Source organism: Macrotis lagotis, chromosome 7, assembly GCF_037893015.1.
Source record: "Macrotis lagotis isolate mMagLag1 chromosome 7, bilby.v1.9.chrom.fasta, whole genome shotgun sequence".
Lineage (NCBI taxonomy): Eukaryota > Metazoa > Chordata > Mammalia > Peramelemorphia > Peramelidae > Macrotis > Macrotis lagotis.
In genome coordinates, this window is record NC_133664.1 from 108,086,928 (window position 1) to 108,109,722 (window position 22,795).

A 22,795-nucleotide genomic window follows, 5' to 3' on the forward strand; every position below is an offset into this window, starting at 1 on the left:
TAGAAGAGCTAAGATTGAAACACTGTTTTTTTAGTTCCTAGTTCATGACTTTTGATTAGTTAGAGTAAGTCGGCTGTGGCCTCATTTACTATCCCTATAACTTTCTGTACCAAAATGCAGTTTCCCAACTACCACTCTCCATGTACATTTTTCTCCCCCACTAGAATATACACTCCTTGAGGGCAGGGATTGTAGTTACTTTCTATATGTAACCTCAGCACTGAGTACAGTGCTTCTCACAAAGTAAATGCTCAGTAAATACTTTTTCATTCATTTTGAATTAAAGATTTTGAACATGAGAAAATAGAAGAATGAAAAATATTAATAGAATCTTGAGGGTATATTGAACTTAAAGAACTTACAGAAGTACAAATATTTGTACAGGTCAAATTTTATTATAACAAATACCAGTGCAATTAAAAAAAAACTTTATATAACTAAAAGATTTCTAAGTTTCGGTTTACACTACACTTAGAATAATATTCAAGATATAAAATAACATTTGAAGAAATAAGAGAACATACGCCAAAGACAATCAAGGAGAAATGTTTGGTAGAGAGTTGGATATAAATAACTGGAAGGGGCAGGTAGGTGGCACAATAGATAGAACAGCCAAACCTGGAGTCAGGAGGACTTGAGTTTAAGTCGAATACTTACTAGCTATGTGACTCTGGGCAAGTCACTTCACCTGTTTGCCTCCAAAAATTTTTTTAAAAACCAGAAATCTGAAGATCTTGAAGATCGAGTGAAAGAGCATGACTGAAGAAGTAAATTTGCTGAAAATCATAAGCATAAAGGTGATAGTCAAAACTGAGAATGAATGACAATTTAAAAAAAAAAGAACTTTCTGAGGGAAAAATGTATAGAGAGAAGGGAAATCAGTGAATAAAACACAGACAGATATATTAGAGGTTGGAAAATTAGAGTGGTGATGTATTATGGAAGCCAAGAGAGGAGAGAATTTCAAGAATGAGGTAGTATGCATAGGATCAAATGCAGTAGAGTGGTCAAGGTGAATGGAGAAAGTTGGGAAGGTATCCAGGCTCCAACATTTACTTCCTACCTGGCCATGGGCAAATCACCCAACTTCTTTTAATCAATTTCCTCATTTGTAAAAAAGTATTTTTATTACCTATCACACATGGGTTGTTGTGATTTATTTAAGTGTTTACTGATATATTTTATTTTATACCACTTTTATTGCCTCATAGAATCCTCCCTCCCTTGAGAAGAATCATGATATCCCCAAGTGATTTGCTGAGCTATCACACAGCCAGATACTTGCATCTAGTTCTTCCTGGCTTTTAACCATTACACTAATGGTTCCCATTTAATGGTTCTACAACACTTTGAGAGTTCAGAACAAGGATCCAGAGGGTTTTCATTAAACATAATAGAACCTCAAACAGTAAATAATTGTCCAATTATGTTATAAACATATTTTTCCTCTGTGATAATAAGCATATGTACATTTGAAAGATTATAGATTATTTCTGCAGTGATTTGGAGCTTTGGGGGCAAAAGTTATCACTATTTATTGTAAGTACTTAATGATTTAAATTTAAAACAGTATTATGATACCAGGGATTCACAACACATTTCTGTTGTGCTGCTTGTTGTGTTGAAAAGGAACTCAAGGAACCAAAAAATGTTGTAAACTATTGTACTCAAGCATGCTGCTTCTCAGTATTAACAAGGTCGACAATAATATATATTGTATATATGATATGCACATATTACACATAAGAAATATTATGTGTTGTATGAAAGGAATTAGCAGGCACCCCTGCCTGTTCCAAGGGCAAAGAATTGTAGATCTTATTTAAAGTTTTTTCCTTCTGTCTTTCCCTTAGGTGTGGTAGCTTAAAAATATGAAATTTAGGGATGAAATTAGGGCAATAATATATTATGCTTGTATTACTTTCCATTCTAGTCTGATTTGTGTTCTTGTTTTTCCCCTCCCTTCCCTGTCTTTTCTGCCCTTCCCCAACCCCCATCATTTTACCTCTTAAAAATCCAGGAAATCATATGAATTTGAAGACTTACTGCAGTCTTCATCTGAGAATAGCAGAGTGGACTGGTATGCACAGACTAAGCTGGCACTCACACGCACTTTATCTGAGGAGAACATCTATGAGGACATTCTGGGTAAGAGACTAGACATGTATGAGTTTATGTAAAGAGGAGTTTGTGATGAGATGGACTTAGTAAAGAATGGGAAAGAGAAGGGGTGGGTAGGAAAGATGACTTCTTTGAAATGAAAAGACATCAAAATACATATTTCAGAGGATGCACAAATAAATAGATGAAAGAAAGAATATGAGGTTGGTAAATGAGAGAACAAAGGAATTGAATATGTAGAAGGAAGTGGGAGTGGATAGGCAATGATTGACATACAAAAAAAAGAAAATGATCAAACAACTGGAATGGCCAGAGAACTTTCCTCTCACACTGACTAACTGTATGACCTTGAGCAAGTCATCTTACCTCTTTGGACCTCAATTTCCCCATCTGTGAAATAAAGGATTAGATAAGAGTCCATTCCAAATCTAGATCTGTGTCTTTGTCTAGATCTATAAGCAAGCCTATGTCAGATTAGAGACTGGCACCAAAATGTAGGAAGCTTCAAACTACAGAGGATATCTATAAAGGAGAGAAACTTTTCCCAACTCTAGAACTATCAAAAATGCTGAAGTGGGGTCTCTGACAAGATCTGAGACTTGATTTCCAATTTTCATAAAATGAAAAAAAGAGGCATCACAGACTCTTAGAATTGCAAAGAACTTCAGAGGTCACCTAAAAGAATGAATCTTTGGGCGGCTAGGTGGCGCAGTGGATAAAGCACTGGCCCTGAAGTCAGGAGTACCTGGGTTCAAATCCGGTCTCACTTAATAATTCCCTAGCTGTGTGGCCTTGGGCAAGCCACTTAACCCCATCTGCCTTGCAAAAACCTAAAAAAAAAAAAAACCCAAAAGAATGAATCTTCAGCCTTCTTTTAAGAACCTCCAGTGATGGGTCACTCACTACCAATTAAAGCAATTGTCCTCTTTTGGACAGACCTAATTATTAGGAAGTTTTCTCCTTATACGGAGGCAAAATCTGCCTCCTTCTGATATCTGACTGAGACTTCTTAGTTCTGACCTCTGGGCTAATTATTCAATAGTCAGACAACAAACATTTAAGTGGTTTTTATACTAAGTGCTGGGATACAAAGAAAGGCAAAAGAGTCCCTGGCCTCAATGGGTCAGTCTAATGGACAAAAAGAAAACTAATCCTATTTTATATCATCATGTGTAAAAATGATGGCCTTGTAATCTCTCTTTACTTGATTCATAGGAGACCCAAGATAAAAAGAAATATAAGGTTAAAATGGAAATTTGTAGCAGAGAAAGGTTATTAACTTAATTTAGCATCACTGACCCTGAAGACCATTTCCATAAACTTGTTTCACTTCCATGAAATTTATGAAAAAGGCCATCAATTCCCTAAATTCAAACTGAACGTTTGAAATAATAGTTCACGTTTATTTAATGCTTTACAAAATATCATTGTTACAGCAACTCTGTCAGGTAGTAAAAATATTATTTTTCCCATTTTCTAGTTGAGGGAGCAGAGGTTCAGAAAGGTTAAGTGACTAAGATGACTCAGGTTGTAGGCAACAGAGCTGGTATTAAGGCTCCTGTCCTGTTGCCTTTGACTGCAGATCCACCACTGAAGGAAAATCCTTATGAGGACATTGAGTTACATGGTCGCTGCCTGGGAAAGAAGTGTGTCCTGAACTTTCCAGCATCCCCTACCTCGTCCATCCCTGACACTCCCACCAAGGTAGGAGAAAAAGGTGTGGCAAAGGAAGAGGAGGGAGGGATGTTTGAAGGGAACCCTAGGGGACCTCTAAGACTTCCCACCTGGATTGTGGCAGCAGTCACCTAAGGGATCTCACCATTTCTGATTGATTGGTAAATGAGATTTGAATTCCTCAGACCCCACTTTCATGATATCCCAAATTTCAGAGAATAAGATGTTCCAGAATGTTTAAGTCCTGTTTTTGGTTTGAGTTTTAGCCCTTAGGGTAGATCTATGATACCATCAATGTGAGTAACCTCTGCCAAAGCATCCTAATCCCTTCTCTTCCTGTTAGCTAAATAACCTACATTCACAAGATATTACCAGTAAAAAAATTTTAAATCCATAAGTTTTGAAATTAACTAGTGATTATTTATATTCTGAACATAATCATTGCTTTACCAAAGGATCCATTTAGAAATGTTCTTCCAATAGGAAAAGGCATCTTTTCCTCATTTCTTTGAAAAGGTGTGAGAGTATGAGTATAGAGCTGCATATAAAGTCAGACTTTTTTTATGTAGAGTATTTTTGCTGAACATGTTTTCATTCTTTTTAATTTTTTGTATAAAGAATGGCTTTTTTTTGGAAAGAAGAAAGTAAGAAGACAAATATTGGAAAATGGAGGTGATATTTTTAAAAATATTAATAAAATATATCCTTTAAATGGGGGGAGGAAATCATTCTTCCTATTGATTACAAGACAAATTTCAAAATCTTTAACCTGGCTTCAGAAGTTGAACCCTCACCTATCTCTCCAACCTTATTCCCACTATCAACACCAACAAGGTATTAAAGTGAGCAAGAACATTGTGTTTAGAGTTAGGAAAACCTGAGTTCATATCTGATTACTAGGCTGTGTAACCCTCAGCAAGTCACTTAATTTCCCTCAGTCTCAGTTTATCTATAAAATGGGAATAATAGCATTGACCTTATGTTGTGATTATATAATGCTATTATTTTTTTCATAAAAATTTTCCATTGCACTCAGACTTAGAACATAGATTTAGAGCTAGAAAAACTCTTGAGACAAGGTGGTCAAATAGTTCTTTTAAAGAAGAAGAAACTAAAATCTAGAAAGTCTAAATAGCTTGCCCAAGGCCACATAACAAGTCTCAAAGGTGGATTCAAATCTATGTCATCTAATTCTTGGCTAAGAAATTGACGCCCCCCCAACATACCTTGAGTTTTTCTGTTTCCATTCCTATGGAATATACTCTGCCTTCCTTTTTGTCTCCCCAAATTCCTTCACATCCTTTAAAGTTCAGCTCAAAGCCCACTTCTAGGAAGCTTTTCAAGATAACTCTAACTCACCTTGACCTCTCTCTTTCTTTGAACCCTTAAAGCACTAATTGTCTTCATCATTCAATTAAACATTTAATAGTATATCGTGTGGAACTGTTCTTGGTATCTTCCAATAATTAATAAATGAGGAATGGTAAAAATGGTAAAAGATGATACATCATTTAATGCCAAAATAAGTTCATTTATGCTTAGGACACCTACAAATATTCCTGTAGATTCCCTCTCTCACTTATGGATGGAGGAAAGGAAAAAGAGGGATAGGATTTATGCAGGGGTCTATGACACATTATAGGTTAAGAATATCTAGCCTAAGAACTTCTAAACTTTTCAAGATTTGAACACATTGGGTGTAATTGGGAAACAAAGACAGGAATCATCATAGAAGGTGAGAAGTTATGGATATGTCAATTTGTCAATTCTCAATGGGACTGATTTTCCATACTCAACTCTGCTTTCTAGCTCCCAGTTCCTTCTTTTTTTCAGGAGCACCCCTATTCCAGCTCTCTTTCCCCTTTTTCTTTCCTTAGGTCCTTTCTCAACTCTGATTATTTGAGACTGGGAGAATATGTATAGCAACAAAACAATTTGATGGTAGCATATGAGTCCTCCTTGTTCTTTATGTGTTTGAAACAGATGTTCAGATGGGAGGATATGACCAATTACTTGAATAAAGCAACCAAAAAAAGTTAAGTTCACAAGGTTAATATGCAACCTACTTGAATCTGGGCTGCAACCCACCTAAGCTCTTTAGCAAAATATATATATTCAGTTAGCATCTATGACCAGTAGAGTCCAATCACCTGTTCACTATTATAGTCAGGTCCAGTGTGAATAATGAATTCCCTGAATTGGTCACATATATTAAAGTTCATACTATTTGAAGTTATAATTATGTAAAATTTGATAACTGGTTCCAGCCCAATGGAAATCCACAGTGTGAATTTGAATAATTGAAACACTTTTGGGATTCTTGTTCTCACTAATCAGGACCTAGGTATACCATTTAGAGCTAACTGCTGGCTGGTTTGGATTAATTATAAACAGTCTTTGAAGCTGAATGTAATTAGATATATAATTAAATTATATATATAATTAAATGATATATAATTATATATAAATACATATAATTATATAAATACATATAATTAAATGATTTCTGGTCATGAAACCCACATTGGAATACTCTTAAGCTAAACCAAGTAAGATCAATAATGTTCTTATTTTTTTCTTTCAGTATGATAAAGTAGTTCTAGATATAAACTAAGAAGCAGCTATAATGGGATTAGCAGCCCCCCCCCCAAAAAAAGACATGTTTTATTTTAAATTCTTTGGAGACAAGAATGGAATAAATATATGTTAGGAATTTTAACTATCTTTCTACATCAAAATTGCTTTCCAGTTATTTGGATTCTCCCTTATTGGGAGAACATTGAGGTTAGGGACTGTTTTTGTATTTTTGCCTTTCTTTGTGGTGCCTCATGATACTAGTTCCTGACCATTACCTTTAGTAAGATTTCATAAATGCTGGCTCATAGACTGATTAATGTTAGGAAGAATCTTCTTGTAGGGACTCCCAAAAGCATAGAGCCACCACAGAGTGACATAATGGGAAATGGAAAATTTGGGGGTTCTTCTTGGGCTCATTGATTTGAATAGTTTGACTTTAGAAAAGCCTTTACTATGTTGACCCTCTTCCTCATCAATTCATTCTTTTTTTCTTATACTTCTCATCAACAGTTAGCCTCCAAACCTGCATTTTTCCGACAAAATTCAGAGAGGAGAAACTTCAAGCTGTTGGACATGAGGAAACTAAATCGAGATGGTACTGGATCTCCTTCCAAAATCAGCCCACCCTCTACTCCCAGCAGCCCAGATGATACTTTCTTCAACCTGGAAAATCCCCAGAATGGAAGGAGGAGAAGAAAGATACCCAAGGTAACTCCTTCATGTTTCCCCATCTACTGCCTTTTCCAGAAATGAACCCCACTGCTAAGGTTGCATTGGGACACCAGAGAGCCTGGACAAAGTAGAAATTGGTGGAGCTCCTTTTCTTCTCCTCCTCCTCCTCTTCTTCTTCATATCCTAATTGTATCTCAACATTAATTTCATTCCTTCAAGACCACTTTTCCACCAGAACCATTCAGGTACATTTAAAGTGTTATTGTCTCTTTACCCACATATATAACCTTTGATCCTTCTCCACAGTTCAGTGCATCTAGCCTTTTGCTTTCTTAATTTTCTTGGTTGTGAAGGAATGAATTCTAAGGAGTATAGCTCTAGGGCAAATTATTCTTGACATTTTCATCTACATCATTTATTCTGGTAAAATCTGGTGAAATGAACACCAAAGACAACTGTGAATGGGAAAATAAATTACCAAACAAAATAATAATTCTGATTTATGTAGTGTTTTAAGGTTTGTTATATGTTTTCCCCATTATAGATACTCATTTATAGATAAGGAAGCTGGGGAAAGATGCAGCCCTATGGCTTATGTGTGGATAGTGGTCCCATTCACTTTGCCTTGCTGATGACAAAGGTAGAAAAAAATTTATAGGATTATTGAATGCATGTTTGTATTTGAGTCTCTGGATTCTTTTTAAAGAACTAGTTCATGTATTCATATCCTTGTTTGGTGCCTTTCTAGGTCAGTGTCATTGACCATCACTGACACTTGGATTCATTGTGCATGGAACTTGAGGCAATGGACTTAGTTCACCATACTTTAGTGGTTGCTCTGATTTGGTTAATTTTTTCAATTTTATTTATATATTTTGATCTATATATCATATATATAGATCAGACAATATCATATATATTTTATAGAGAGAGAAATCAGGCCATTATGATATATATCATATTTGACATATATAATTTTGTAGATAGATATATCAGACACTTCACAGCAAATACCCAAACTAATCCCCTAGAAAGCACAATTTCCCAAATCAATTAAGCAGAACTGCCTAATATTGTCTGCAACTGATAATATGTTACTTCCCACTTATGTAGTTTGTGATATGTGACATTCTTAAACACAGTGTCAGAGCTTATAACTCAAAAAGCTGGGAGTTTATTCAAATCCTCTTCACCATTTTATTGAATGGGATAAAAATACACAAATCACCTGGCAGCCTTGTGTCCAAAGTAACTAGCCAAAGTGCTTGACTTATACTAAGTAATTATGCTGATTGATTAGAATACATCAGAATTAATTATGGCATTGGCAGTTTGCCTTCCTGTTCTTCCCCATCAAAAGACTATAATAATCATGTGTATGTGTAAGAGTGTGTGTGTGTGTGTGTGTGTGTGTGTGTGTGTGTGTGTGTGTGTATTCTCCACCAAAATCTTCATTGTGCTAGGGAAGCGACCCCTGATTTATTGGAGGCTCTTATAGATTTTACTAAACTGAGTATTTATGCTTTAGGAGAACCATCCTAATTAAGCTTAGAATTGCTCACTACCAGATAAGCTTAGAATTGCTCACTACCAGAAAGTTGTCCACTAGGTGATAATGTTTTTTAATTATAGAAACTCATGACATTATTTCCCAAGGCATGGGAGAGCTGTGATCCAGGTTGACAAAGGGAGTACATAGACTGAGGAAATTCCAGACCCTTGAAATTGAGAAGTGCCAGCTAGAGATAGAGAGACAAAGGTCTTCTCTCTGGACACAGAGGTTATTTCTCTGGAGAAAGGTCATCCCTAGAGACAGAAGTCATCTCTCTGGAGACAGGTCATCTCTCTGGAATCAGAGATCATCTCTCTTCCAACAGAAGTCATCTATCCAGAGACAAAGGTCATCTATCTAAAGACAAAGGTCATCTCTCTGGAATTAGAGGTCCTGTCTCTAGAGGAATGGAACTCAGAGGTCATCTAATCCAAAATCCTCATTTTATAGATAAGGAAACTGAGCCCAGGGAAACTGAGTGACTGACTCTCTCAAAACCATTCTGTCAGTATCAGAGATAGAATTGAAACCTGGGTCTTCTAACTCTAGAGCCATTGCTTCTTCCACTTTATCACATTGTCTCCCTAGATTTCCAAGTAATGTAAATTATAGATATCAGTTTGACAAAGATACGAGAAAATAAAATGTGTTCCATATGAGGGTATGTTCTTATATATCTGTGTATGAGACATAAATATAAATGTTTTGATGAGGATTTGTTCCCAAAAGGGCTTTAAGGACCTCAATCCCTGCTTCTTTTCAGTCAGTAAATCAGCCCACACTCATTAAGTATTTATTTTGTGCTAAGCATTATGCTAATTGCTGAAAACACAAAGAAAAAGCAAAAAGAATCCATGCCTTCCAGTAGCTTACATTCTAATGGGAAGACCATTGCCTGTAGATAAATCAGTACATAAAAGATAAAAACAGGGTAGATGAAAGATGGCTTTAAAGAGGGAGGCACTAGCAGCTGAACATCCTCCCAAAGACAGATGATGAGATTTTCTGGCCCCATTCCCATATAATGAGTTCTGTGCCTGGGAACATTTTTTTAGCTATTCCTTTCTTTCTTTTTTTTTTTGTTTTGATTTAGGAGGAGAAGCTTCTCCCTAAAATATAGAACTGACTTCTCATAATTGTCAGTCTGTGGGAAACAAAAATTATTTCCTAATTAGTGGGAACCCTTTGTTGGATAATAGTGGAAAAATACTTGCTAACAATGGAATGAGCTGTCCAGGTTCATTAGACATTACTGACTACTTTCCAAAAAGAGCAGCACCAGAAAACAACTTAGCACAAGTACAAGATGGTTCTCCATCTAGCCTCTCCTGGTCCCATGAGCCTAGTTGTGTGCATGAAGCATAGGAATTCAGTTTTGCCTACATACTCAGTCTTTATTATTTGCATACTCCTAGTCCTGTGAGCTGTAGAAGAACTAGGTAGAGCACAGAAACACAACTTCAAGGTTACTGATATTGATTTTTCTTCTTTGATGTTGGGTAGTTGGTGTTACGAATCAATGCCATTTATGAAGCCCGCAGGGGCAAGAAGCGGGTGAAGAGGCTATCACAGTCAACAGAAAGCAATTCAGGAAAAGGTAAAGGGGCTCAACCATTGGGGACCTAGAAATGGAGTCTTCTGGGATGATGCTCTAACTGGGTTATGATTGGTTCAGTGATAGAACAGAACAAATAGAGTTCTGCTTTAAACTGCTATACCCAGTGCCCTATGTATGGTTTGGTGGTCAGTCAGATGACAGAGGAATTGGGATCCCATCTCTGTAAGTCAGAGCACCCCCTGTCTTTTGTCAGAGCATCCTTGGCCTTAGCACTACTTCTATTATCCTCTATTTTGAGCTGAGTTCCCTATTCTACTTGACCCTTCGTGGCTGCTACCACCTCTGCATAGAAGAGAGCTAAAACATCATCCCTCCCTGATATTCAGAGTTCTTAATCCTTTTTATGCTAGGGAACCCTTAGGCCATCTAGTAAAAACCTAGAGACCCTGTCTCAGAATCATGTATTTAAATATATAAAATAACAACAGGATTACAAAAGAAACTGATTATGCTAAAATATTTTTAAAAAATGAAAAGTTTGCAGATCACAGGAATCTCAGTCAGATTTTTTAAAATGGTTTCATTATAACAACCCTGACAATGATTTGTCAAGAGCTTGCTAAAATAGAGGCAGAAAAAAGTCCCTTCTAAACAGATAACTGGATTTTGTGTTTCCATGTACCATATGAAAATTTTATTTGTTGGGAGGATTTGCATTCATATCTCTTTGCCTTGTCCCTTTTGGCACAGTGACAGATGAAAACAGTGAATCCGACAGTGACACCGAGGAGAAACTGAAAGGTGAGATGAGGAATGGATGTGGGACATGATCTATCATATGTGTATTTGAGATGTTTGATCATTTCTTACCCTAAGGCTCAGGGGGGAAAGGAGGACCAGCAAAGGCCAGGAAGATCTTTTCCATTTAAAGTAAGAGAGGCCCAGCTCTCAAAGACGAGGTCAACAAATAAAACTATGATAGGATAGGTCAAAGAGAGAAAAGAAGTTCAGAGAAACTTCAGAGGAGGGTTAACCATGGACATACTTGAGAAAAGAATTTCACAATTATTGACTAATGCTGAGCATTCCAGAAGACTGGTTGGACTGAGAAGCAACTGTAGGCCTATACATAGTTTCTTGTAGTTTCATCAGCTTCTTTTCATATTGGAATAACCCCTCCCCCCCAAAAAAAGTAAAGGAGCAAGAAATGTTGGGAATCCCAGATTTTAGTCCTAGATCAATAACCAGCATTTCTGTGATCAGTGATCAGTCACCAGTTTGCTTTATCTTAATTGTTTTATCTGTATTTTTGAGGGGGTTGGACAAGATAATCTAGGGTATCTCCCAGCTTTTCAAGTTTTATTGTACTGTCTTTGGGCTTGGCTGCAATGTGTTTGCCACAGTCTTCTCTAGAGCTCAATGAGAAGACATGGAGTCCATTAGTTTAATACTGCAAGATCGGGTAATGGGTGTAAGTTTCTGCCCATCCCAGTATAGACTATTGTGCCTAGACTCTGCCTATTTAGAGTCAGAGAATCCTGGTTTCAGTCCTGCTTCTATTATTCTAACCATCTGTGTGAGCTTGGCCATGTTCACCTCTAGACTTCAGTTTTCTCTATAACATAAGGGGATTTGATTAGATGTTCTCTAACATAACTCTTCTAACATTCTATGATCCTAAAGAGACACAAAGTATACTTACTGGACTCCAAAATGCTCTGGATATATCCTGGCTTTTATTGGAAGATTAGATTTTAGTAGATTAGGAAGATAGCATCACCATCCCCACTGAAAATATGGAGTGAGGGTTTGGTGAGCTACTCAAGGTGTTCATACTAACCACAGCAGCACATTAGAGAAATACATAAACTGTTTCCCTAACTCTGATCATTTCTAAGATTTGTCTACTTAGGGATTAAAAGTTATTGGCAAAACTTTATTGGAAGTTTTGGAATTGTTACAAGTTGGACCAAGCACATACAAATTGGGAATAATGAAGCATGCCTAAGTGATGTACAATGATTCATTTAATAAAATTAGCCTCTCTTCTCTCTCTCCAGCTCATAGCCAACGCCTGGTCAATGTGAAATCCCGTCTGAAGCAGGCTCCACGGTATCAGTCTCTAGAGCGGGATCTCATTGAGTACCAAGAGAGGCAGCTATTTGAGTATTTTGTGGTGGTGTCACTACAGAAGAAACAGGCAGGGGCTGCATATGTGCCAGAACTCACCCAGCAGTTCCCTCTAAAGGTAAGAGCTGAGTTGGGCTTTCCTTAACAGAACTGTCTTTTGTCATGGAGCCTCAAATTTCCACCAATCATGCCTTGCACTACCATAATGGAAGATATGGAAAAAGAAAAAGTAACTATTGCTAGAATTTTGAAGATGGGATGTGAGATCATTATTAGGTCCTAATTGGAGTGTATTGGGTAGTGCAAGACAGATGAGGAAATGTCTGGTAACCTTGGGAGAAGAAACAAAAGCACTTATGGAAATTCCTGAAGACTCTTCTTGCTTACCCCTTCTACCCATTCATTCTCTCTCAATCAGACCCCATCTTCTATTTACTTTCTTGTTCTACTTTTTCTCTTAGTTATATTATTTCTATATACTATCTAGTATATAGACTGCCTATCTAAGTCTTTTTTAATTTCTGTACTTTGTCTTTGGATCCTTTGCACTTAGTTCAAGGTCTAGCACATGATAGGCACTAAATTAATTATTGAATGTTGAGTGGATAATGTTTATGTGTACATAAGAGAATGCTATTGTAGCTTGGTTTGGCAGAGGTTTTTTAAAATTAGAAATTTTAACTCATAGATTAAATCCACTACCTCACTGCTCCATTTGTGTTGCATACATCAGTTTGTGTATGCTTTTTTATGATGTAACAGAATATAGCCTCCTAGTTGGATTCTCAGTCCCCTCTGCAGATAGTCAGTCTTTCATCTTTTAAATTCTGATTAATCATTAAAAACAAAAATTTAAATGTACCCAATTTAAAAATGATGGCACCAGAATGGAATTTATTCTTCTAACACCTAAGAGGAAAAAGAGGGAGATTTTTTCCCATTAATGACCACATATCCAGGTCCAGATTAGCTCTTCTCCACTGAGAACACACACATGCACTCACAAATGACTTAACTATAGTGTCAAGGACCCTTAAGTTATAAACTCTAAATAGGTGAGTTTGATAAATCAGTTGCTCTTCATGAAAGTTCAAAGCACTAAATAATAATCCCATAATTTGCTCTTTTAACTCCCTCCATTAGTTATTTTCCTCTGAGTCCTGATACTTAATATTGTGGAGTTTTTTCCCTACCTAGAATTCACCTACTTTAATTCTTCAGACTCAGGCTCCTCCTTAGAGTGGCTGCCTCTGGCTTCAGAATTAGCTCTACCAACTTGACTGTTATCTTCTTTTTCATCATCTTTCTTAAAACTCTACAAATAATATATTAAGTTCTTATTGGCTGCTAGTTGTGTTGAGCTTTGGGGGAGATAGAACATCAAGGTAAGATAGGTCCCTTTGCCTCTGGAGTTTGCCATATGATGATACCCATACACAGTTAACTCTAATATGTGATAATTGTCTTGGAGGAAATTCCAAACAGAGAAGTTCCAAGGAGGGGTGGGGTGGATGATTATTATTGATAGAGGGATTCCCAGAAAAGATTTCCTAGAAGGAACTACCATTAAGTGCAAACTATCATAAGGAGAGGTGGGAATTCCATAGGTGTCAGCTCCAAGGCTGTTTTCCATTTTATAAAAACCAGATTAAAACACATTCTATATGCAGTGTCTGACTTTGCTTTCATCTCCCTTCTTTTCTGTTATCCTAGTTAACTCTATCCTCTAATTCAGGCACCATCCTTGATTCCTTCCTTCCTATCCTAATTTCTCACTCCATCTCACTCCATCCCCCCATCCTGCCTTCCCATTGCCTCTAGAGCAGGAATTCCAAAAGTGTAGTCTAAGGACCCCTGAGACTCTTTCACAGGACTCCACAAGATCAGAACTATTTTCAAAATGATGCAAACACATTGTTTGCCTATCCCTTTTCACAACACCTGTGTAATGCCAGATTTTGTTCATATACTTCAACAAAGCAACATATTGATCTACTATAACAGGTTGAATGTAGAAACAGATAGGAAAGTGCAGTTGTTTTCTAGTAAACCAAACATTAAAGAGATTTTCAAAAAGATGGAAAATGATGCCACTTTCCTCACTAAATTTTTTATTTCAGAAAACAATTTTCATAAAATGTTTTATTATTATTAATATTTTAAAGAAATTAATAAGTATTTTAAAATTTTATTAGTTTTAATTTCTATTGATAAATATTAATAAATGCAATACACATAAATAAAACCACTGATTAGTAAAAACATGATAGTTTTAAGAATATGAAGGGGAAGGGGCGACTAGGTGGCGTGGTGGATAGAGCACTGGCCCTGGAGTCAGGAGTACCTGAGTTCAAATCTGGCCTCAGACATTTAATAATTACCTAGCTGTGTGGCCTTGGACAAGTCACTTAACCCCAAAACTATAAAAAAAAAAGTAGGGAGGTAGGAGGGGAAGAATATGAAGGGGGGAGCAAGTTTCTCTAATAAAGGCCTTATCTCAACTATATCGAGAACTGAATTAAATTTATAAGAATTCGAGTCATTCCCCAATTGATAAATGGCCAAAGGATATGAATAGGCAATTTTCAGATAAAGTAATCAAAGCTATTTATGGTCATATTAAAAAATGCTCTAAATTACTGTTGATTAGAGGGATGCAAATTAAAACAATTCTGAGACACCACCTTATTAGATTAGCTAATATGACAGAAAAAGGAAAATGACAAATGATGGAGGGGATGTGAGAAAAATTGTATCATTTTTGAACTGTTGGCGTGAAGTGATTTCAACCATCCTAGAGAGCAATTTGGAACCATGTGTTGGTTTGATCAAAGGAGTAGGACAGAGCCTAGAGTGGCATAGTTGTGATTATTGAACTGAGTTGTTTTATTGTTAAGAGCACAGACTTGGAATCGAAAAAAATCTGGATTTTAATTATGGCTATAACCCCTACTACCTAGTAGACTGATCACTTTACCTTGGGGCCTTAATTTCTTTATCTGTAAATCGAGGAAGTGGGAAAAAATGACATTAAAACATCCTTTTGGATATAAATCCTTTTTTAGGGTTTTATATATTATATACATATATATATATGTATATATATATACATATATATATGGGGGGGCTAGGTGGCATAGTGGATAAAGCACCGGCCTTGGAATCAGGAGTACCTGGGTTCAAATCCGATCTCAGACACTTAATAATTACCTAGCTGTGTGGCCTTGGGCAAGCCACTTAACCCCATTTGCCGTGCAAAAAAAAATATGTGTGTGTGTGTGTGTGTGTGTGTGTGTGTGTGTGTGTATATGTGTGTGTATACATATATTTGTATATATATGTATATACATACATATATATATTTCAATTCTATTTATTTTCAGTTCTAAATTTTCTTCCTCCTTCCCCCCTCCATTGGGAAGGCAAGAAAAACAAAATTTATTACAAATACTATAGTCAACTTATAGTAAAAAATAAAATTCAAATAAATCTTGAGATCCTTTAATAGAAAGAAACAAATGTACTTCAGTTTGGGGAATTTGTTGGATAGATACATTTCAGAAATTTTGGTCATAAGAAACTTTAGATACAACAAATACTGTTTTGCTGTTGTTTTTCTTTAGAATCTGTTAGATCTATAAGCTTCTTGAGGGCAAGGATTCTATTTTACATTCAGTCTCATTGAATACCTGCCATAGTGTCTTGTGAATAGTAAACACGTAGTAAATGTTTGTTGAATTAAATTGTTGTGTAATTTTGTTGCCATAAGAAAGATAACACCTGGGGCAGCTAGGTGGCACCAGCCCTGGAGTCAGGAGTGCCTGAGTTCAAATCCGACCTCAGACACTTAATAATTACCTAGCTGTGTGGCCTTGGGCAAGCCACTTAACCCCCCTTTGCCTTGCAAAAACCAAATAAATTAAATAAACAAGCAAACAAGCAAATAAATAAATCAATAAAACACCCAACAGTCTGAGTTCAAATGTCTCATCCATAATTAGATAAAATGGTGGTCAGGTTCATGGACTGATGGGAGCTATACCATTAAGAATATTTTTTTCAGTACCCTGAGAACATTGTAGTATTTTCTCAAATACTGGAGAGCTACCTCTTTTTTCTTTCTCCAGCTGGATCGATCATTCAAATTCATGAGGGAAGCAGAAGACCAGCTTAAGGCTATTCCCCAATTCTGTTTTCCCGATGCCAAGGATTGGGCACCTGTGTACCAGTTTACCAGGTATGTATTAGGCTTCTCCCCTGGAGGCTAGAATACAGATTAAGGATTTACATCCTAAGCTTGTAAGAGATGAGGATGCAAAGTCAAACATGTAATAACTTCTATCAGAGGATATTTCCCTTGTTCCTTCTCTTTATTCCCACTAAGAATTGAATAAATTACCACTTTTGTTTCCTCTGATTAGTTCAAGCAGTGTCATTTCTTCCTAATTTAAAGGAAAAAGCCCTGGGTCTGAATCAGGGACTGGGGTTCACATATCAGCTTTAATACTTTTTATTTTAAACCAGTCATTTTCTCTCTCCCAGCCTCAGGTTCTTCAGCGTTAAAGTGAAGATAATTTGACAGACTGTTCACCATTGAAGGGAGGGGGGGTGGGAAGAGAGGGTAGAAGGAAATTATATAACTTATAAATATGCATGTAGAGGAATGTTGAAAAACTTTCATAACACATAATTGGAAAAATAAAATAAAATATCAATTGGGGAAAAAAATAAAATAAAGTGAGGATAACAACACCCATTCTGTCTGCCCTACCACGGTTGTTGTAGGGAAAGTGCTTGTAAGTACTTTGTAAATAGCAAATGATTATAGTGCTTCCAAAACCATTGTTTTATTCCATTATGTTATTAATGATCATTTCATTACTGAATATTTGAGCTTTGGAAGAACTTATTAAACCACATATCATGAATTTTCAAGTATGACCTTGTTGACTGAAATTGTTCAAGTAGGTTCTAAGACAGGGGCTTGAACTTTTTGTGTCATAGACTCCTTTGGCCATCTGGTGTCCCCGAATAATATTTTTATATACATAAAAGAAAATACACATGATTACAGGGGTGGCTAGGTGGCACAGTGGATAAAGCACCGGTCCTGGAGTCAGGAGTACCTGGGTTCAAATTCGGTCTCAGACACTTAATAATTACCTAGCTGTGTGGTCTTGGGCAAGCACTTAACCCCATTTGCCTTGCAAAAACCTAAAAAAAAAAATACACATGATTACAAAGGAAACCAGTTATCCTGAAATATAGTTATTTTGAAAACAAAAATTCAGGTTTGAAGAACCTTGGCTCAGAACCCCAGCTATAAGGGGTTTTCTGCATGAATGTAATCAGTCAGACATCTGAAGCTTTCATGAGCACATCAAGTCTGGTATGAGGAGGCAGGGACTGCTGAATAGCTGTCCTTGCCTCAGTCCTGCTTCCTCATTTCCCATGCCTGGGTTTATAACCATATCTTGTAATTCTTTTATTCCCTGTCCTCTTACACCCCTCCTGCATCATCCTGCTCACACATCAGGTATTCAACAAATAACAATCAACTGAAGTTTGGTCCTTGATATTTACATCAGAGGTTCTTAACTTAAGATCCATGAATTGGTTTTTAAAAAATATTTCAAATCTAAACTTCACATAATTGATTTCTTTTGTAATCCTATATATTTTATTTTATGCATTTAAAAATATGATTCCGAAAAGGGCTCCATCAACTTCACTAGCTTGTCAAACACACAAGTAGGGTGAAAACCCCCTGGTTTAAGTAGGTATTAATGAGGACTTGCTTTCCCCATCAATTGGATCTTTCTGTTTGATCAAGGGAATGGAGCAGAGGATAGAGCAGAATGAATAGAACACTGCTCTTATAACTTGCCATAGAGTGGAGAAATCCCTAGTTACCCTATTCTGGAAAGACCCCCCCATCACAGGAGTTCTAATAGTAGGGGTCACCAGGCTCATCCTTGGTTCAGAGTTGGGAAACTGGCAAGAACACCCCACCCCAATCTGTCTCACTATGAGCTGGTTGGTATCCAACTGTATAGAGACAATTATTTTTCTTTTCTTTAAAACTGCATTCTTATTTTCCCAATCACAGTGAAACATTCTCATTTGTCCTGACTGGAGAAGATGGAAGTAGAAGGTTCGGATACTGCCGCAGGCTTCTGGTAACTTGTTCTCCTTTGTTTACAAGGAAGGAAAACTAGAATTTTTATCTGTCACTTGCTCAGACAAATGAGAGGGTGTAGGATCTTCATATCGGTCACTTGAGGGCAACAAAGGACCAAAGAAAACTTGATGCCTTTCCAGTGATAATAGTTAGACATAAGGTCACTGTCCTGCTTCAAGGTAATTACAAAAATACTTTCTCCCAGGGTCGAACCTAATAAATTACTTTATACTATGAATGGCTTCCTGTCTGCCATTCACTGTGAGGACAGAAAGGAAAAAAAAAAACAAGTCCCTCCCTCAAAAAGTTCACATCCTAATAAGAGAAGAAAATGCCTGGAAATTTCAGCTGCAATCAAACTCTTGCTTCATTTAGGTTGTGTCCTGGAAGGGAAATTCATAATGGGTTGATGAGGACCCTTGCCATGTTCCATTCCTTCATTCAGTGATCAAATTTACAAGCTGTGATTCTAAGTCAATCTGACTTTAAAGAAATGTTGGAGAGAATTTGTATCTGAATAGAGATTATTAAAGAGGTCACTCTGAGAAACTGTCCCTTTATTCCACCTTACTTTCATTATTTAAAACTTTCTGTTACTCTCCTTTTGGGATTCCCTTATTTAAAATATGAAGTAAAATATATTGTCTGTTCAGAAGTTTGACTTCAAATTCTATATCAGACAATTAATTACTGGCCTAAGACTTCATTTTGTGACCTGTGTTGACCGAGAGAGAGAGAGAGAGAGAGAGAGAGAGAGAGAGAGAGAGAGAGATGATGGGGCACCTGGAAGTACGGTGGATAGACTACCAGACCTGGAGTCTAGAAGACTCCTCTTTCTGAGTTCAAAGCTAACCTTACCAACTGTGTGACCTTGGGCAAGTCACTTAAACTGTTTGCCTCAGTTTCCTCATCTGTAAAATGAACTGGAGAAGAAAATGGCAATCCTTGCCAAGAAAACCCCAAATGGAGTCACAAAGAGTTAGACACAACTGAAAAATGAAATGAAAAAATGAAAAAAAGAGAGATGGTAAAGGAGATTATTCCAGGTCGCTTTGGTCATTAAAAAAAAAATTCCTCCTCTGTAAAATGAGAATAATAATTGCACCTGCTTTACAGAGTTATTATATTAGTTTTATTAGCATTGTTATTACTTCCACTACTATTATCCTTGGAAGATGAATTTAATTTTTTTGAAAATTCCTAAGTCATTTCTAGTTGAATTTGGTAGATAAAATGCTTAACCAGTTGCCTCATATTTAATAGAGTCAAAGCATGAGGTAAACTTAAAAAGTAAGGAGACTGTTGGAATTGGGGGGCATGGGGTAAAGTGGGGCTGATCTTGATCATAAACTGTCCCAGGAGGTATTCCTTATGGAGAGTTTAAAAAATGTTTTGATCAATGATGTCCTTTCTTGTTGAAATAAGTGTGTAGCTTCTCAAGATTACTTTAAAGGGGATTTGGATATATAAATTCTGGTGTTGGCATAAAACAATTCTGTATCACTAGCCTAGTGGTCATATTTAGACTATAGATTGTCTCCTGTATGCACAAAGTCATATATGGACAGGAGAGCACTATAGGGTTGCTCTTATAATTTTCCTAGTTTAAAGAAATTTCTAGTTTCCCCCTGGACATAGTAGAACATTAGAATCTACCCTAGGAGAATTGGGTCACCTAAAATAGATCTTGTTGATAATTTCTCTGAGGAATTTCTTTGTGTTTCTTTCCTTAAAGCCTGGTGGCAAAGGGAAACGTCTCCCTGAAGTTTACTGCATTGTGAGCCGCTTAGGATGCTTCAACCTCTTTTCAAAGGTAAGAACTCAAGCTATTGGAAGTCATTGAGAAAGAGTTTGGGACAATTATATATCATTCTTGAATAGGAAAGTAGAGGAATTTTATTTGTGGATTAAATCCTTTGTACGTTTTTAATGGCCCAGAACTATTAATATGATTCTCTTTATCATCTTCCATATCCACCACTTACTAATTGTCTGATTTTAATAACACAGCTTACCTCTCTTGAGTCTCTATTTCTTCACCAGCAAGTGCAGATAATATTTAAACTCATGGAGTTGACTTGAGGATCTAGTGATATCATATGTGTAAAATAAAATGGCAGCTAGGTAGACTAGAGAGTTGATTCAAAAATGTGGAAGACATGAATTTGAATTTTCCTTCTTGTTAGCTTTGTGATCAAATCCTCAGTCACCCTCAGTTTCTTCCTTTGTAAAATGAAGATAAGAGCAGCTAGATGGTGCAGTGGATAGAGTACTAACCTTGGAGTTAGGAGGACAGGAATTCGAATCCAGCCTCAGACATTTGATTTCTACTAGCTGGGTGACCTTTGACAGGTCATTTACCCATGATTGTCTCACATACAGGGCCATCTCCAATCATCCTGATTCTTATCTGGCTACTGGACCCAGATAACTCTGGAGAGAAAGTGAGACTGTTGACTTAGCACGGCATTCCCCCCACTCGGATCTAATTCATGTGCTTGTCATAGCATCACTCCCTGATGCTGTGGTCTTCTTTGAAAATAAAGGACAGGGGCGGCTAGGTGGTGTAGTGGATAAAGCACCGGCCCTGGAATCAGGAGTACCTGGGTTCAAATCCAGTCTCAGACACTTAATAATTGCCTAGCTATGTGGCCTTGGGCAAGCCACTTAACACCGTTTGCCTTGCAAAAAAAAAATGAAGGACAAAATATTATTATTATTATTATAGATAATGATTGCACAAAGTTATTGGGAGGATTAAATGAGATGATATATTTAAATTGCTCTGTAAACCTTGTGCTATGTAAATGCTAACTACTCTTCTTCTTAACCATAAAACTTTACAGTAGGCATGAGTTAGTTGTTGTTATTATCCTCTCCCACACTCTCTTCTGTTCTGTCTTCTTTGATGCTGCAAGTCATAAGACGGTGGGCATCTTGGAAGGTGGGCAGGATGGTGAGGAGGTAAGAGTAAGACTAGGCAGGATAATTGTGGTGACTCTCCCCATTTGGTCCTTTTCTTTCCTTCTTGGAGCACTGATTTTTTTCATACTCAAGGTATTCTTTTCATTATGATGATACAGAGAAACTGTATTATTATGATGATACAGAGAAAGTGCCCAAGATGGTGAATGGGCTCATGAAAGAAGGGGAAGAGAACAATAATTTATTAAGTGCTTACTCTATGTCAGGTTATGAACATTATCTCATCTAATAGAATATAAGATCATGAGATTGGGTTGGTGCCATAGTCTGTCCACTACATTTTCCTGTCTCTGACAAAAACTGAAGGAATGAATGTATGTCATGGTAAGCGCATGTTCATTCATGATGACATCAACATCAAAAGATGAAGAATAAATTAAAGACCTCCTAATTTTCATTAGGTTTATGTGGATCTGAGGTTAATTAATATATTTAAACCTTTCTTGAACTTATTGATATTTTGGCATATTAATATATTCCATCTATGTTGTTAATTCAGATCATTTTTGGAATATTAACATATACCATCTATGTTGATAATTCAGATAATTTCTGGCATATTGATATATGCACCATCTATGTTGAAAATTTAGTAGCCTCCTTCTACTAATGCAGGTCGTCCTCTTCTCTGGAATGTCATCTTAGAGGGGTGTATAGAAAAAAACAACAGTCCCTGCCCTCAATGAGCTTAGATTCTTTTTTTTTTTTAGGTAACAACTTTATTTTTTTTTTAGGTTTTTTGCAAGGCAAATGGGGTTAAGTAGCTTGCCCAAGGCCACACAGCTAGGTCATTAGATTCTGCAAGAGGATTATAATATATACTCAGATAATTTCAATTAGGAGAAAGCATTTAGAGACTAGATGTATCAAAAAAGATTTTATGATGATGAAGATGGCACTTAAACTAAGCCTTGAAGGAAATTAAGAATTCTAAATCATAGAGGTGAAGGAAGGGCATTAGAATAGAACAGGAAATGTTGGGTTTGGGAAATATTCATAGGCAGTTGGGGTAGAACATAGAATTTGTGAAGGGAAATGATATAAAATGAGTCTGGAAAGGTGAACTAGAGGCAAACTAGAGAACTGTTATATAGAAGGATTAAGACTGCTCTTCCAGAAAAATAGAACTGGAACCATAGGACCAATATATGTGAAAGGGTTCATGGAAGAGATAGCACTTAAGCTGAGAATTTTCTTCTTGTTTGTATTTTTTTAGGTTTTATGCAGAGCAAATGGGGTTAAGTGGCTTGCCCAAGGCCACACAGCTAGGTAATTATTAAGTGTCTTGAGGCCATATTTGAACTCAGGTTCTCCTGACTCCAGAGTTGGTGCTCTATCCACTGTA

The 22,795-nt window shown here is 36.7% G+C and overlaps 1 protein-coding gene across 1 annotated transcript in view; it reads left to right on the forward strand.

Annotated features, from left to right (window-relative positions):
• DENND2A (DENN domain containing 2A) overlaps positions 1-22,795 on the forward strand; it is a 78,343-nt gene that overhangs the window by 20,855 nt on the left and 34,693 nt on the right. Inside the window, exons 2-10 of the mRNA XM_074193551.1 lie at positions 2,021-2,148; positions 3,704-3,825; positions 6,883-7,080; positions 10,100-10,193; positions 10,905-10,955; positions 12,215-12,402; positions 16,412-16,521; positions 18,394-18,463; positions 20,201-20,278. Coding sequence (XP_074049652.1) covers positions 2,021-2,148; positions 3,704-3,825; positions 6,883-7,080; positions 10,100-10,193; positions 10,905-10,955; positions 12,215-12,402; positions 16,412-16,521; positions 18,394-18,463; positions 20,201-20,278 — 1,039 coding nt within the window. The remainder of the gene's footprint in view (positions 1-2,020; positions 2,149-3,703; positions 3,826-6,882; positions 7,081-10,099; positions 10,194-10,904; positions 10,956-12,214; positions 12,403-16,411; positions 16,522-18,393; positions 18,464-20,200; positions 20,279-22,795) is intronic.